The 17,500-nt window shown below is 43.7% G+C and overlaps 2 protein-coding genes across 8 annotated transcripts in view; both read right to left on the bottom strand.

Annotated features, from left to right (window-relative positions):
• Positions 1 to 17,500, bottom strand: part of LOC148401245 (uncharacterized) — a 178,280-nt gene that overhangs the window by 57,674 nt on the left and 103,106 nt on the right. The gene's annotated exons all lie outside the window — the stretch shown is intronic.
• LOC148401247 (SRSF protein kinase 3-like) overlaps positions 1 to 17,500 on the bottom strand; it is a 115,505-nt gene that overhangs the window by 28,371 nt on the left and 69,634 nt on the right. For all 7 annotated transcript variants that reach the window (XM_088368423.1, XM_088368424.1, XM_088368427.1 and 4 more), the window contains 2 exons: positions 11,961 to 12,053; positions 2,574 to 2,607 (listed from right to left, as the gene is read on the bottom strand). In XM_088368423.1, the coding sequence (XP_088224549.1) occupies positions 2,574 to 2,607; positions 11,961 to 12,053 (127 nt within the window). The remainder of the gene's footprint in view (positions 1 to 2,573; positions 2,608 to 11,960; positions 12,054 to 17,500) is intronic.

The raw sequence follows: 17,500 nt of genomic DNA, 5'->3' as shown, positions 1-17,500 counted from the left end.
AATAGGACATTTTGATTCGTTTCAAGAGAGTTATTATTCTTTTTAAAGCAATCGAGTGGGTTGAATCACTCCGATAGTTAAGTGTTGGATATACGTAAAAGAAGTTAGAATTAATAATGTAAAGGACATTAACTTTCTTCTCAAATGCTCTTACTGTCACACTTTTATTAATTCGATACTCTTTCGAATAAAAAAATAGTAGGCTCGCTACTTGAGCGACCAAGTAGAACGGATCTATATCAACAGTTACTTCGGCAAAACTAGTGCTAGGGTGCGCTATACAAACGAATCTCTGAGGTCTTAACAGAGACATCTAAAAATATCCGTAACATAACAAAAGCTTCAAACAGAAAAAAGGGGGGGCATCAATACGACGCGGTCATTTCGAAGTCTTGCTTCGAATTGAGTTACTCGGCTCGAGCTTTGGGTGACTTGAGAGGGATTGGCGTCGTAAAGAAATTAGATTTATTCTGGTAGAGTTAATTTAAGTCGGGTGGTTAGATTTCGGACGAATCCCCGAACCTCGGCCAAGACAAACCCGTTACCGGGAAGCCGGGGGCACCTTAATAAAAGAGGTGCGTTTGACACAGTCAACCGGGTGTGCTTCTTCTTTTTGCCACAACATAATGTTCTGAAGCTCAATACGTGTATACTGTTTATATTTTACAATTTTACGCAAATATTAAGTACAGTTGAAACCCGCAAGTTGACCGCCTCGGTAGTTGACATGTTCGTTTTTTGCCGCAGAATTTCGGGAAATCTTTGTCTCGGTTGTCGGATAAAGCTTCAGAAACTAAGATTAGTTGGAATTGTTGTTTAATGCGTTTTAAACCATTGACACACACGAGTGCAGTCGTGCGTGGCACGCTTCCAGAAAGCTGCCCCGCAAGAATGCAAGATCACGGGAGTTCACGCTGAGAGTTGAGCTCACGCAACAACAACCAGGTAAAAACAGCTATTGTAAATAGCTGGAAAGCTGCACCGGCGAGCCCACAAGATCAGAGGGGTACAAGTTGAAGAGTTTAGTTCACGCGATAACAACCATTCAAAAAGAGAGCTAAAGTATGTTATATTTAGGAAGCTAGACAGCAGATCTTTTTCAGCGCAATCTTTAATGCGGGGCCTTTTAAGTAATGAACATATTCGTGAGATGCAACTCAGCTCAACCTACATACTCGACAATGACACAGTAGGTATTGTAAGAGAAGCGAATAGTAGGGGCCTTGGTGAAAGGTCTATCATTTTTTCTGCATCACACTGTATTTGTAAACAATAGCTATTCTTTTGTTCACACTGATTTGTATTCTGACATTATTTCCAAGACTTTGGCTCTTTTACCATGGTAAGTACGTTTTGTGTTTAAGTAGTGTTATTTTGTCATGATTAATTTATTTTCAGCTCATAATTTTCTTTTAAATGTCCGACATGTCATGCGCCACATATGGAACGCTATGGCTTCACTTGTCATTGCTTCTTTTAGTAGAAATTAGCGTCAAGATCCAGGGTTCTACTGTATGCTGTGGCTCTGCATGGCTCTGCTCCCCGACCCTGCATCCTCCGCAAGATGACCATCATTGGCTGGCTTATTTTTTCATTTTTTTCCATGTCAAATTTGAAAGGAGCAATATGGTTGGTTAGCTGGACTGAGCTAAACATGCAACTCAAGTGTGGCAATGTCACATGACTGATATTGGCCGAATTTCGATGTTAATATCTTTAATGTTCATATCTTGATTTTGATACGATAACTAGAGGTGGGGGTGGCTCGGTCAGCACGTCCGCCTCACAGTTACGAGGGTGTGGGTTCGATTCCACCTCCTCTGTGGCGTTTGCATGTTCTCCCCGTGCCCGCGTGGGTTTTCTCTGGACATTCCCGGTTTTCTTCCACATCCCAAAAACATGCTTGGTAGGCAGATTGAGCACTCCAAATTGCCCCTAGGTGTGAGTGTGAGTGCGGATGGTTGTTCGTCTCTGTGTGCCCTGGGATTGGATGGCAACCGGTTCAGGGTGTCCCCCGCCTACTGCCCGATGACTGCTGGAATAGGCTCCAGCACATCTGCGACCCCAGTGGGAACAAGCGGTATAGAAAATAATGGATGGAACTAGAGGTGGGCATTGTCCCTGTCTTTCCAGTCCCCATTACAGCTTCGTCCAGTTGGTCCGAGTCAGCCGAATGCCATAGAGAACGGACTCACCAGTACTTCATCACAGCCAGATGCTGCACACTTAACATGCAGCCAAATAAACAACAAGTAAAAAAGAACAAAGGTGTATACCTTTTGGTCCCACAGACTGCAGTGATGCATCCCGTATTGTTTTCGTACCACTGATCACCACGCTACGCGTGCGTTTCTTTTGTTGTTGTTATTTGGCTGTGTCTGCTTGCGTTGTGCCTGCTTGTGACGTAGAAATTATGGTCTAAATGCCAATTGGCTCTCACCAACGAGGGGCAGGCTGGGCACACATGGGTCAAGGACACAAAACTCAAGGATGGAGGACGATGACCACCTCTGACAAAATATTGCCCAGCCCTAGTTTACAATATCATAGAATTACTGTACGTGTGTACTCACAGTTTGAGTGTGTGTCGTCTTCCTCATCCATCTTCTGAACACAAACAGAAGACATATTTAATGTAATTGATTGTTAATTAATAGTGCAGTATTTTTAGCACATATTGTAATAGTTGCAGGTGTGACTTTTATGTAGTCAAATTAGAGTTCAGACTTGCAACTAAGATTCCCATTCCCCAATGAATCGATGTGTCTGCCTCGCATTAGAGTTACAACCATGAGAGCTGGAGTTGTTTACATTGGAGCTGGCTACACATCTACAAAACATAATTGCTCTAAATTATTGAGCAATTCAATTGATATAGTTAATGACATCATTTTAGATTCAAAATCCCTCAAATGCTTTTTATATTCAAGTTTGAATGTTATTTTCAATCAATTTTAATTCATTTTTTGCTCGTATACATCGCATACATCGTATACGCCGCAGATATACATCAATCGCGCAATCGCAATAACAGCAATGAGGAAGAGTAGACGAGACAGTGGAATGCAGTGTCTTCTATGGGAACAATTGGGATTTTGCAAGAAAGGATATCGACTTGACAAGACATTTTCCGTGCATAGCCTTTGCAAATGCCCAATGAAATATAATGGGAACACAACATTTGTTGAGGCATCTCAACAGTTGTTGTGCCAATATATAGTTCCCCTGCAGGAGCGGACACAAATTGAGTGACAGAGGTGCAACATTACTTGTTGTCATTTAAAGACACGGACATACATTTGTGTTTCCTGATTTCCAGTTATATGTGTATTTTTTTTTAAAGAGTGCTTGCATTGAATGATCAGTAGCTGCGGCGAGAAGCAAAGGAACTGTACACACGTTCAGCAGTTAACTCAAGGTGCCTCCACCACTCATACAGTCATACATCTCAAATAGCCATAGAAATACTAATTTAATGCACCAAACAGCAAAAATTAGTCAGTAAAGGAGCACATTGGAAGTTTTGTAATGTATTTGACCTACCAAAATCAGAACAGGTGGTTAGCCGATTATTTTTTTTTACAGCGATAACTACGTGGTGTCACACGGCATGGTGGTACAAGATGGTGAAAAATTGGGTATCGAATTTGCCCCAGGCACATTGGCTATCCCAAAACATGTAGTAGTTCCAAAATTTCACCAGGAGATGGTGTTAAAGCTTGACATAGGGGTGACCTGATGGAAACTAACAAATCTAATAAATTAAATTGTTAGCAATTGGAGGACATGACCTGTTTAAACACGTAGCAACGCAAAATTTTGGAATCTGAGTTTGCTATGCCATAATTTTAATATGTAACAGCTTGAGCAATATCAATATATATGTTTAAGGTAGAAGAACCCATTATTATGGTAAGTATGATTATGTGTTAAAATTGATTTTTATCAGACAAGATATATGTTATTAATGTTGCAATGTTTTGTCCAACCTGTATTTAACATTGGTGTGTCATCTATACATGCATGTATTAAGTTGAGAGGAGACATCAAGGACTAATAGTGAAAGAACGAGCAAACCAGGACACAGCTGCATCCGGTGGCAGACTGCAGTCATGCGCAGTGGTTGCTGCGTTAAGCAAGGTTGCCAAGACAACCAGTGGTTTCCGGCTGGCCTGGACAGGGATCAGCTAAGGAACATTCTCGAAGCTTCCAGAAACTTCCAGAAAGGCCACCTCATGTGCCGGTGAGGTAATTCCGATGAGGTAATGCCAGAAGCCTATAAATATGTTGCCCGGACACAGAGTGGCGCGCTTCTTCCTAGTCAGGGCGATGGCCGTGACGCTGCCCGGAGTAAAAGAATGCCGTTTAGACGAAGATGGATTTTTCATAATTTTTGAGATTGAAATCTTCTAAGATGAATTTCCAGAGTCTTCGAATTGGACTTTGTCAAATTTTAAACTTCGGGGAAGGCAGAGGAGACAGCCGCTCCGGGCAGAAAGGGGAAGACGCCGATTTTACTTTTTTGGCTATGCTCCTCACGGCCGGACCTTTCCTCTTCTTTAAACAGAATTCGGATTTTGGAACAAAGGAGAGCCGATCACTCGACTTGTTCAACCAAATAGGTTTTTAGACCTTTAGTCTCCTCTTTTGTTCTGAGTGGGTGAGTGTTGTTGTTTTTTTGACTTGTAATTCTTTTTCTTGCTTATTCATTAAATCCCTTCTTAACCCTTAATTCGGTTATTGATTATTTCGTATCAACTATGTTGAGCATGGTTTTATATGCAGTAATTAGAACTTTAAAATGTCTTTATTTCCCTATCAGTCATTCTTTAAATCCGTTCAATTCTTTTTAAAGTGAAGACAGCTTTAAACCTTAAGATCAGGAATTGTCAGATCTTGTTCGAAGTGGTTATCTTGAGCTCAGCTAGGGCGCTCTAGTAAATTAACGAATCCTTGAGGTCTTAACAAAGACATCTAAAAATATCCGTCACATAACAAAAGCATCAAACAACCGAAGGGAGCCATCATTATGGCGCGGTTATTCTGACGACTTGCCTCGAATTTGAGTTACTCGGAACGCGCGTCGTTTGACTTGAGAGGGATTGGCGTCATAAAGAGATTATATTGATTCTTTTAGAATTAATTTAACTCGGGTGGTCAGAGACGGACGAGTCCCTTCACCCCGGCTTATCGAACCCTTTAATGGGGAGCCGGGTACTTTGATAAAAAGTGCACGTTTGACAGTGGGCACAACAATTTGTAGATAATTGAAAATTGACTACAATTTTTTGGGAGTTGACTATAGCCCATAGTGGTAGCACTACAACAAAAAATAAGATCATAGATGTCTTCAGGACTAGATTAACATTAAATCTACAAACGTTTTACAAGATAGGATCATGTGGGTAATGTTAAAGCTACTTTTAAAGTCAAAGCTACACAGAATTTTTGAGTAAATAAAAAATGGATACCTTCCTGTTGGGTTTAATATATAGCTGCGAGGGGCTTTTAGTAGGTCTCGAGCTAGTCCATGTATTGATATTTTTCAAAGAGCTAGGAGGAATTTACATCCGGGGCTGCTCTTTTAAACTTTTGTAGGGTGTTAAATTGAACCATAAAAAAAATATCACACAATAATCAATAAAACATTGATGATTAAGCCAACCCCTTGTGTGTGCGCAAAGTTTTAAAAGTTTTGGTGCACGTTTAGACAATCAAAGTAAGTGCGATTTACTTGGGAACCATGGCAACAGCACTTCGCAAAATGTTTGTTTTTACATAGGCCTGTTCTAAAGAAGAAAAATACCTTATTGTAAATACAGTACATGACAGTGAGTGTAGAGCCAACTGTAACATGGATGAGTGTCTAATTATGTTGTGTGTTTGTGTGGGAAAGTGTGGCCAGATTTACTCTTTGCCACCCCTCCATTTGCACATACAGGACTAAGTAACAATGTACTTCTAGCTGAGAGAAGATGAATAAAGATATAGTAGAACTAATACAATGTAGATCTAGGTTCACCAGACGTCGTCTTTTTCCTGGACATGTCCTACTTTTGAGCCCTATATTTTAAATATATTTTCACCATTGCCAAGACCATTAAAATTTGTGTTTTTTGTTTTGTGTTTTTTAGCAAACAATGTGTTCCCACGACAACAGTAGTGGACAAAATAAAAAGCTTTGGTTGGATTTGTTCCATCATGAACATCTTTAGATGCTTTAGCATCCACAGTTTCAAGTAGAGAAACCCAGACTTTCCTCTCCCCAGCCATTCTGTCCAGTTCGTCCTGAGGGATGCCAAAATGCTCTTAGGCCAGCGAGAGACATAGTCTCTCCTATGTGTCCTGGGTTAGGGTTAACCCTAACCCTCCCTCCTGGGACTCCCACTGGGGAGGCATCAAGGCAGCATTTTAATCAGATGCACGTGTTAACTCATTTGGGTTGACAAACTGGGTTGGTGGTCCAACTCCAGAGTAATCACACTTACAGGTCTATTCAGAGGTGCTGGAGAGTAGGGTTCATTAGGTGGTCGAATTTCAGATTCATTGTGTGGAGGGTGCAGGATCAGGGCGCTGTAGCTCAGTGGTACAGTGTTTGTCTCCCAACTTGCAGGTTATGGGTTCAATCCTCATTCCATGCCCATGGTAACCATGTCCAAGTGTCCTTAAGCAAGACACTTAACCCTGAATTTGGCACCCGGAAGTGCCCTGCATGGCAGCAGCCACCCGCTGGTAGAATATCTTAAATTCATTGTGTATCGGTTGTACAATGACAATAAAGTCATCCTATTCTACCAAACCTACTGATCTCTGAGTAAGTCAGATTCTTTTCCGGTGTAGTGTTGAACTCCGCCAAGGTTGCCCTTTGTTTACAAATTCAATGGACACAATTTCTAGATGCAGCCTAGGCATTGGGGGTCTGGTTTGGTGACATCAGTTTCGCATCTTTGCTATTTGCATATGGTGGTGCTTTTTTTAACCATCACTTAATGTTATTTTTTTGCCCTTTTCTGTTAGCCAAGACTAAGCCTCCAAGTAAGATAACCTGTTACTGTCTTTGATACAAATGTACTTTTTTTTTGTTTTATTTTTCTTATTTGTTGGCTTCTTTAGCCATGATCTAAAACCCTCATTGGGGCGGCTCTCGGCCGAGTTTGAAGTGGTTGGGATGAAAATCAGCATCTCGAAATGGGCTGTACTTGTATAGCATTTTTCTACCTGCTTCACACAGGTTCCTCATTCACCTACTGATGACATACTAACATCTACCCCAGACGTGGGCAAACTACGGCCCCGAGGGCCACCGGCCCGCCAAACTTAAACAAATTGTATTATCAAACTTTTTTTTGGGTCATTTTCCCTGCAATTAATATGTTTCCCCAATAGATGGGGAAGCGCCCGCCTGCGCATTTACTCCCGGAAGTGCGTGTATGTACTAAGTAGTACGGACCCGGCGCACTCCGCTCTCTATTTCCATCAGTGCCGAATTTCGAGTGTGGGCTGTGACGTCAGCATTCTCGTAACTCGCGCGCTGAACTTTCTGATACAGTTTTATGCTAATGCAACCCACAAACCTTCCCCTGGAATCCTTCCATTAAAATGAGTGGCCCGAGGAAAAGAAAGGTGGACACTGAGTGCCGAGTGTTTAAAAAAAGAGTAGACAATTTGGCTCGACCTACGTGTGTGAGCAGACGTTCAGCCACATGAACGTCAACAACGCCCATCACAGATCTGGATTAATGGACCGACACCTCGGCTCTATCCTAAGTATTACCATAACACATTTTACTCCAGACTATGATGCACTTGCAAAAAACGGGAGACCAACAATACTATTGATTTCTTTATTACTTTATTTAGATGTATTCTTTCACTGATTCTTCAAGAAGATGTATTTGGTCAGAATGTTTGCTGTTTGATGTGATTTCGTCTCATTAGATAAACATATTTCATAAATCTGACCTGCAGGCGCTGAAGTGATGAAACTATTATTCATAATAACAGTGTCGTACATAATGAGAATCACTGATAGTAGTTTTGGGGTGAAATATTATTTTAATGCTGTTAATAAATGCATTTGTTTTCAAAAAGCTTTTTTTTTTTTTTGAATATCCATGCTTTACTACCTACTAAAAGTACAAACCTTTTATGCAATGACCTTTACATGTCATTTCTATTACTTCACACAAACAGTACATCCATCTGCTCCTGGTTCGGCCCCCCGATCTAAATTTAGAACCGAATTCGGCCCGCCAGTCAAAAAGTTTGCCAACCCCTGATCTACCCTAACCTATGGTCACGAGCTGTGGGTCCCAAAGGATGTTGTCCACCTGAAGAAAATCCTATCAACCTTTTTTGGACTGTGGGACTCTAGTTTGTGGCCGAAATGTGTTTTGTCCAGAGTGTCCGAGCTCTCCCAAAGAGGCAGGGTGAGAAGCTCTGTCATCCGAGAGGGACTCAGTCGAGCCGCTGCTCCTCCGTGTTTCGAGGAGCCCGGGGCATTGTCCCCGATGGCCACATGATGTTGTAAAGGTGTCAACCAGATCAGCCCCACAACATCCAAAGCCTTTCAGTAACCTTGCTACTCAGGAGCTTTTTAAACACCCCTGTGATTTCAAACTCAGAGATAGGAGAGCCCACCTCAGAGTCTCCAGGCTGTGCTTCCTCAAGAAGGCGTGATGGTGGAATTGAGGTCTACTCCCCACCGACCCACAATGTCCCCAGTCTGGGTCAGCAGCACCACGTTTCCACTCTACAGTGTTAATGGTATACTGCATAGGAAGGTGTACCATTATTTCCTCAAAGCCGTCTGGTACAAGAACCTAAGGTATGTGTGGGGCAAGTCTGACTATGTCTAGTCAGAACACCTCTGCCTCGCACACCAGATTGGACTTCTTCCTGGCCAGAGAGATGACATTCCACATCCCAAGAGCCAACTTATGTAACCAGGGATGATGATGATTTGATGAGTTTGCCTACCTTGATGTGTGTGCAGTTTCATGAGTTTTCGTGCAGGTTTTGACCATCAAACTTAGCGTTGTTTTTGTAAACCCTGCGTTGCCATGGCAACAGCTTTTTCCGAGCTGATTTTTCATCATTTCCGTCTGACCGCACAAACGTCCGGTTTTCCACGTAGAGCGCCGCAGCGTCACTAGAGAGACGATCTACATTTCTACATTTTTCTATTTTATATATTACTTTATATTATGTATTCTATGTGCCCTCGCTGCATCCATTGCAGCCTGGTCATCCTGGAAGGGGGATCCTCCCACCTGTGGTCCCTTCTCAGGGTTTCTCATTTTTTCCCCCAGTAGGGGTTTTTGAGTTTTTCCTTGCCCTTCTGGGCATTTAAGATCAGGGGATCTTTGAGAATAATTGTCAATTTTTTGTATATCTGACGACTTTGAGACTTGCCTGTAATTTGGGGCTATATAAATAAACTAGATTTGACTTGACAAGCAAATATTAAGGAGATCTGGTTGACCCGCGAGAAGGAAAACAAAATAATAAAACTTTTTTTTTTCTGTAGCCACTAGGTGGCGCTGCCCATACAACGAAAATTAAGCTGGTAGATGATCTTGGCCCAGACTGTCATCAAATTTGCAAATGTTTGAGAATTAAGATCATGGGTAATGTTACAGCAGCTTTTTAAGTCAAAGCTATCCCGAATTTAAAGTTAACTCAAAATGGCTGCCTTCTTTTTCATTTTAAAATATGGCTCAAAATTATTTTTTGTAGATCTTGGGCTGCTGCATATAGCACAAAATTTCCTTAGAGCATGTTGAAATTTTCAGGGACAAAGGTATAATTTGGCATGGTTTTAAATTTGGTGGACACGCTACGTCTCACATGCACACATGCTGTTTTGGTGTAAAAAGCTGAATAAATGCAAGACTGACATAAGTCAATTATGTGGATCGGTAGCCCCAAGGTTTAACTCCGCGGCTAGTGCTTTGCGCTTCCAACCCGGGGTCACCGGTGCCGTGGGTGCGATTCCCAAGTTGGGTGAATATTTTTTTACGCAATGCCAGGCAGGGCGGACTCGAACTTGCGCTTGGACCGCCCAACTTTTTAAGCAAATGAGGAAGATGGTGCTGATAGGCTGGAAAAAGTCTCCTTCCATCCCGCAATATCGCACAGAGGAGCATCAAAAAGTCTCTGGAGCTCTAAGCTCTATTCTAAACTGAACAGGAGAACAGCCATTTTCTACTTCTTTTAATAATTTGCCTCATTTTTGGCCTTTGATTGAGCTCATATTTTATCAAAGGAGTTTTTAGTCTGATGTTCTTTTTCAAAAAAAAAAATCAAATTTTAATGTGCTAGTATCCCAATGTGCTAGTATCCTAACATTCCCAGGGCAGCTCTAGTATGTAAATTAGTTTTCACTGTTATGTGGTTGATACCCAATTATATTTACTGTTGGAAATAACAAATCCGTGGAATTGCTGTAATCTTGACACGTATTTTGATTCTTTGCTTCTTAACCGTGATAGAACTGAGATGTTGATCATTTACCCTGCTTGTCATCATCACCTATTTAAGTCTTGATACAAGTAATACAACCCAAAATGATTCAACAGAAAATCATATGAAATTATATATTATTGTTTCAAACACACATTAACACACATAACACAGAAATCATAATTCATGCGTTTGTTACGTCTGGTCTCAATTATTGCAATGTATTCTGGTCTCTGGTCTTGCTATACCTAGACAAAGTCTGCAGTTAGTACAAAATGCTGCAGCTAAAACATTGGATTGTATTACTGTGATAGCCATCTTGCATTGGTTCCCGATCCAATTGCGATTTCAAGGCTTTGTTACTTACCTATAAAATATTACACAGATCAACATCTTCCTATTTCATTGACTTATTGGTACTACATCTTACATCATAAAAACTTCTTTCACAAAACATTGTTCTTTTAATGACCCCGAGAGCCAAAAAGATGTCCCCAGGTTCTAGCGCATTCTCTATTTGGGTACCAGAGCTCTGGAAAGCACTACTTACAGTTATTTGTAGAAATATTCAAAACCTGATTAACAACGTATTTGTATCGTCTGACATTTTGTTAAGATAAATATTGGCCTATTTGACAACCGATTCTCCTCTCCAAGCTGAAAGTTGCTGTCTTGATTCTGCTCCGACTGACCGGGACAAGATTTGAGGTGAACCACCACTTTGCAGTCGCTTCCGTTTAGATTTCTGCATTGAGCAACACTTCACTGAACATCTTCCTGCGGTGCTTCTCCTGATTGAATAGACTTTCACTCTATTTTATCTCATATTGTTTTGTATCACATTATGTGTTAAATTTTGCACACTAGGCATCCAATGCAGCCTATTCGTCCTAAAATGAGGTATTCCCCCATTGGTGGCCTCTTCTCAAGCATTCTCATTTTGCCCTGAATGAGTTTTTTTTTTAGTTAAGGGTGTTAAGATCAGGGGATGTCATTAATACTTGTCAATTGTGGGAATGTGAAGCTCTTAAAGATGTTTCTTTCATAAATGGTTGTATAAATACACTTGACTTGAAACGTGCTACTTCTTTCTTTTGGCGGCTAGCAAATACTTTTAGTCCATTACCAGCACGTTCTGGCCACCTGCAGTAACACATTAAAACTATTTCTCAACTGCAAAAAGAAAGCGAACCTGATTAGAGAATGGAGACTTCTGAGCTCTAATTTTAATAAATATAAGTTGCACCAGCCAAACTATGAAACAAAGTGAGACTATAGTCCAAAAAATGCTATTTTTTTTCTTGACGCAAAAAACTGTTTTTTTTTCTTGACGGATTTTTTGACTTGAGTTATTTTTACTCTAGGGTGATTTATAATATGAAAGAAAAACGTAATTATGTAATGTAATAATTCAGGATTAGTCAATAGAGACGTTACTAGAATTGGTAATAGTACCGTGGTACAAGTATGCTTACAAATGAATGTGATTGCAGTACCTGAATATCCATCAGTCTCTCCTGTAACAGTTTTTCTTGCTGCTTAGCTTTTCGCTTCAATTTTTTCTTCTTGTTTTTTGAAATTTTACCAACCTACAAACACACATACATAAGAGAATGAATTAAGACACAACAAAATTGTAAATTCAGTTCAATCACATGCTATAACTGCGAGCATAGGCATCACACCAAATTATGGCCCTCCAGAAGGCCAGCACTATACTCACACAAACTATAGTCTAATGTATCTTTAAAATGTTTTACTATGGTTCAGGAATTGTTTTTGTTTGGGCTCACAGTATCATGTATCAAAATGCAGGTATTTAAGGATGCCCAAAGTAGACTCCAACATGACTACTATATTTTCATTTCTAATGGTTACTTATGATTTCAACATGGGACTGCACTACATCCTGCGCCACATAGACACCCCAGAGATGCACGGCAGGATCCTGTTTGTGGACTTCAGTTCGGCCTTCAACACCATCGCACCCGACATCCTCCACCAGAAGCACATCCAGCTCGCGGTGCCTGCCTCCACCTGTCAGTGGCTCACCAGCTTCCTGACCAACAGGAGATAGCATGTGAGGCTGGGGACCATCACATCCGACACTCGGACCACCAACACTGGCGCCCCCCAGGGGTGCGTCCTCTCCCTACTGCTCTTCTCTCTACACCAACAATTGCTCCTCAGTTCACCGTTCAACTTCATCGCTCCCAATATCCTCCACCAGAAGCTCATCGAGCTCACGGTACCTGCCTCCACCTGTCAGTGGATCACCAGCTTCCTGATCAATAGGAGACAACATGTGAGGCTGGGGACCATCACATACGACACCCGGACCACCAGCACTGGCGCCCCCCACGGGTGCTTACTGTCCCTATTGCTCTTCTCTCGCTACACCAACGATTGCTCCTAGGCGGCTCTTCTGTGAAGCTCCTGAAGTATGCGGACGAAACCACTTTCATCGGACTGATCCGGGCCGGTAACGAGACTGCATACAGAGGAGATGGAGCGGCTGGTCCAGCCAAAACCACCTGGAGCTGAACCCGCTCAAGACCATGGAGATGACAGTGGACTTCAGGAGAGACCCTTCGCCACTTCCACCCCTCACCATCTCCAGTAATGCTATTCCCACCACAGACACCGTCAAGTTCCTAGGATCCACAATCTCCCGGGATCTGAAATGGACCGGCCACATAGACTCTGTCCGGAAGAAGGCCCAGCAGAGGTTGAACTTTCTGAGACAGCTCAGGAAGTTCAACCTGCCACAGGAGCTGCTGAAGACCTTCTACACTGCCATCATCCAGTCTATCCTCTGCACCGCCATCACTGTCTGGTTTGGATCGGCCATCAAACAAGACAAGCACAGACTGCAACGGACAATCAGGACTGCGGAAAAGATAATCGGGACCAACCTCTCATCTACCCAAGACCTGTACCTGTCCAGGACCAGGAAACGTGCAAGTAACATCTCTACAGACCCTTCTCACCCAGGTTACAGTCTGTTCTAACTACTCTCCTCCGGACGGCGTTACAGAGCGTTGTACGCCAAAACCAGCAGATACAGACACAGCTTCTTTCCCCAGGCTGTCGCTCTGATGAACTCACACCACTCATAGAGACTCAGAGACATCACTGGGCAATAATATCCTGGTCTTGCCACTTAAATGTTGTTAGACACCTGAATGTTGTTACTCACTTAGATGTTGTACAGAGGCTGAGATCAATCAGAGTCGAATTCCTTGTTTGGCATGCACAAACTTGGCCAATAAAGCTGATTCTGATTAAGCATTCAAGATGAAATCCACAGAATATTGAGTTTTTGATCGTAACTGCCCCCTTCAGCCGAAAAATGGTAAATAGTAAATGGGCTGTAATTGTATGGCACTTTTCTACCTTTGGTACTCAAAGCTCTTCACACTGCTTCCTCATTTACCTACTGATGACATGCCATCAGGAGCAACTTTTGGTTGAGTGTTTGCCTCAAAGACACTTCGACATGGTCACAATGGCTGAGGATCAAATCTCCAACCTTTGGGTTGAGAGACGACCACTCTGAGGCATGCTGCTTCCAATGCCCACCAGTCTCTAAATTAAGACTACACACTCCTTGTCAATACATGGTACATACATGGTTTTCCTTTTTTTAGCCTTACTATGAAAAACTGCGGCTACCTGGGGCATGGCAGACAGCAGTCTCTTCTGAGCAGATGTAGGAAATATAGGGCTGTCAATTTAATGCGTTAATAAGATTAATTAATTACACAGCAAATTAATATGCTGTAGAAATAAATGCAATTATTGTGAGTGTCAAGTGCACAAGCATTTAAAATTTGGCCCATCCAGTAGGCTGCGGTGGTGTTACTTTTTTCTACACTCTTAATCACGAGCAATTAAATCACTCGGCATCTCCACAATACTCTCACGTTTATATTTACACCATAAACAGGTAGACTCACTGCCTCGAACATGTACGTTGATGCTATTGATAAACGTATTCCTCAACACAGTTTAGGTTAGGCATCACCCACCAGAGTGCAGCATAGAACGAACTTGAGCCAACTCATTATCAATCAACTCATCAATCAATTTCAGCTGTGGTGCAAGTTTAATAAAATGTTTTGTTTCTAAGAAAAACAAACAAAAATAAAATAAAAGTAAATCACACCTTTTTAACAACTACTATAAACACGACTGACAACTTTTGGTTTGGAAAAAAATAATACATTATAAGAGAAGCATTATGGGAGAAGTCACATTTTTAGCACATTGTGTGACGAACCAGACAGGGCAACCATTTGTAGCATGAACTTTGTTTATTGACTAAAGGGGAAGTGGAAGACTGGAACGCCAGGAGAGCAGGTGCAGCAGGGAAGCAGCGCCGATGGAGAGAGATGACATGTGCTTGGACGTGGCTGGTTACTTGCAGAGAAGGAACAGCCAGATCGGCAGTTGGGTGGCATACAAGCAGTATGACATATAGCAGGGGCAAGGCGAATACATGGTCAAAGACAGGCAATAGGTCAAGATGGGCAGAGTTCAGGAACCGACAGTCCAACAGGCAGGCAAGACATTGTCAGGTACAGGCAATAATTCAGGCCAGGCAGAGTTCGAGGACGGACGTTCAAACAGGCAGGCAGGCAAGGTCGGCAACAGGAGTCAGTTTGGGAACAGCCAGTGAGTTGGCAGAATGCATAGACAGACAAACGGACGGACGGGTGTGTGTGTTTTTTTTTAACGGATGGATGAATGGTTGGATACTGGTTGTCAGCCATTTGCAGAGTACATATGAACAAACAACCATTCACACTCAAGCCTATGGACAATTTGGAGGGGTCAATTGGCTTGCCACGTGTTTTTTTTAACCTACGGGGAAACCGGAGTCCCCAGAGGAAACCCACACAGGCATGAGGAGAACATGCAAGCTCCAGACAGAAAGGCGAGGTTAATAGAACCCTGCATCTCTGAACTGTGAGGCGGATGTGCAAACCAGTGTTCTACTGTGCTGTCCTAATCTTAAACTTAATTTGGTTAAATTGTGGTGGAGCTTCCATCCGTGGGTCGTCACCTTACCGTGGTGGAGGGGTTTGCGTGTCCCAATGATCCTAGGAGCCATGTTGTCTGGGGCTTCATGCCCCTGGTAGGGTCAACCATGGCAAAAGGGTCCTAGATGAGGGGCCAGACATAGCACGGCTCAAAAAACCCCTTATGATAAAAAATATATATGGACTCAGAATTCCCTTGCCCGGTTGCGGTTCACCAGGGCCCCCCTCTGGAGCCAGGCCTGGAGGTGGGGCTTAAAGGTGAGCGTCTGGTGGCCGGGCCTTCAACCATGGGGCCCGGCCGGGCACAACTAAAAAAGGAAACGAGGGTCCCCATTCCCATGAGCTCACCACCTGTGGAAGGGGCCAAAGGGGTCGGGTGCAATGTAAGCTGGGCGGCGGCCAAAGGCAGGGACCTTGGCGGTCTGATCCCCGGCTGCAGAAGCTGGCTCTTGGGACATGGAATGTCACCTCTCTGGCTGGAAAGGAGCCCGAGCTGGTGTGTGAGGCAGAAAAGTTCCGATTAGACATAGTCAGACTTGTTTGGGTTCCGGTACAAGCCCTCTTGAGAGGGGCTGGACTCTCTTCCACTGGAGTTGCTCACGGTGAGAGGAATCGAGCAGGGGTGGGTATACTTATTGCCCCCCAGCTGGGCGCCTGCACATTGGTGTTCACCCCGGTGAACAAGAGGGTAGCCTCCCTCCGCCTTCGGGTGGGGGGGACAGGTCCTGAATGTTGTTTGCGTCTATGCACTAAACAGCAGCTCAGAGTACCCACCCTTTTTGGAGTCCATGGAAGAAGTGCTGGAGAGTGCTCCTTCTGGGGACTTCATCATTTTACTGGGTGACTGCAATGCTCATGTGGGAAATGACAGTGAGACCTGGAAGGACGTGATTGGGAGGAACGGCGCCCCCGATCTGAACCTGAGTGGTGTTCTATTATTGGACTTCTGTGCTCGACACGGATTGTCAATAATGAACACCATGTTCAAACATAAGGGTGTCCATGTGTGCACTTGGCACCAGGACACCTTAGGCCGCATATCGATGATCGACTTTGTAGTCGTGTTATCGGATTTGCGGCTGTATGTTTTGGACACTCGGGTGAAGAAAGGGGCGGAGCTGAAGAAGGAGTCCTATCGGGCCGTTTTGGCCTGCGGGACTCCAGAGGTCAGCCGACAGATACCGGATGGCCAAGCGGAACGCGGCTTCGGTGGTTGCTGAGGCAAAAACCCGGGCATGGGAGGAGTTTGGTGAGGCCATGGAGAACAACTTCCGGACGGCTTCGAGGAAATTCTGGTCCACCATCCGGCGTCTCAGGAAGGGGAAGGTACACCGTCAAAACTGTTTACAGTGGAGATGGCGTGCTGCTGACCTCGACTCGGGACATCGTGAGTTGGTGGAGAGAATAGTTCGAAGACCTCCTCAATTCCACCGACACGCCTTCCATTGTGAAAGCAGGGCCTGGACACTCTGAGGCCGACTCTCCAATCTCTGGGGTCGAAGTCACTGAGGTAGTTAAAAAACTCTTCGGGGGCAAGGCCCCAGGGGTGGATGAGATCCACCCAGAGTTTTTAAAGGCTCTGGATGTTGTGGGGCTGTCATGGCTGACATGCCTCTGAAACATTGTGTGGACATCGGGGACAGTGCCTCTGGATTGGCAGACTGGGGTGGTGGTTCCCCTCTTTTAGAAGGGGGACCGGAGGGTGTGTTCCAATTACAGGGGAATCACACTCCTCAGCCTCTCTGGTAAGGTCTATTCAGGGGTGCTGGGGAGGAGGGTCCGTCGGGGGGTCGAACCTCGGATTCAGGAGGAGCAGTGTGGCTTTCATCCTGGCTGTGGAACTGTGGACCAGCTCTCCACCCTCGGCAGGATCCTCGAGGGGGCATGCAAGTTCGCTCAACCAGTCCACGTGTTTTGTGGACTTGGAGAAGGCGTTCTACCGTGTCCCTCGGGAAGTTCTGTGGAGGGTGCTTCGGGAGTACGGGGTGCCG

Source organism: Syngnathus floridae, chromosome 2 (assembly GCF_059516105.1).
Source record: "Syngnathus floridae isolate MCC-2025c chromosome 2, RoL_Sflo_1.0, whole genome shotgun sequence".
NCBI classification, from domain to species: Eukaryota; Metazoa; Chordata; class Actinopteri; order Syngnathiformes; family Syngnathidae; genus Syngnathus; species Syngnathus floridae.
This window is presented reverse-complemented; position numbering and strand designations above follow the sequence as displayed.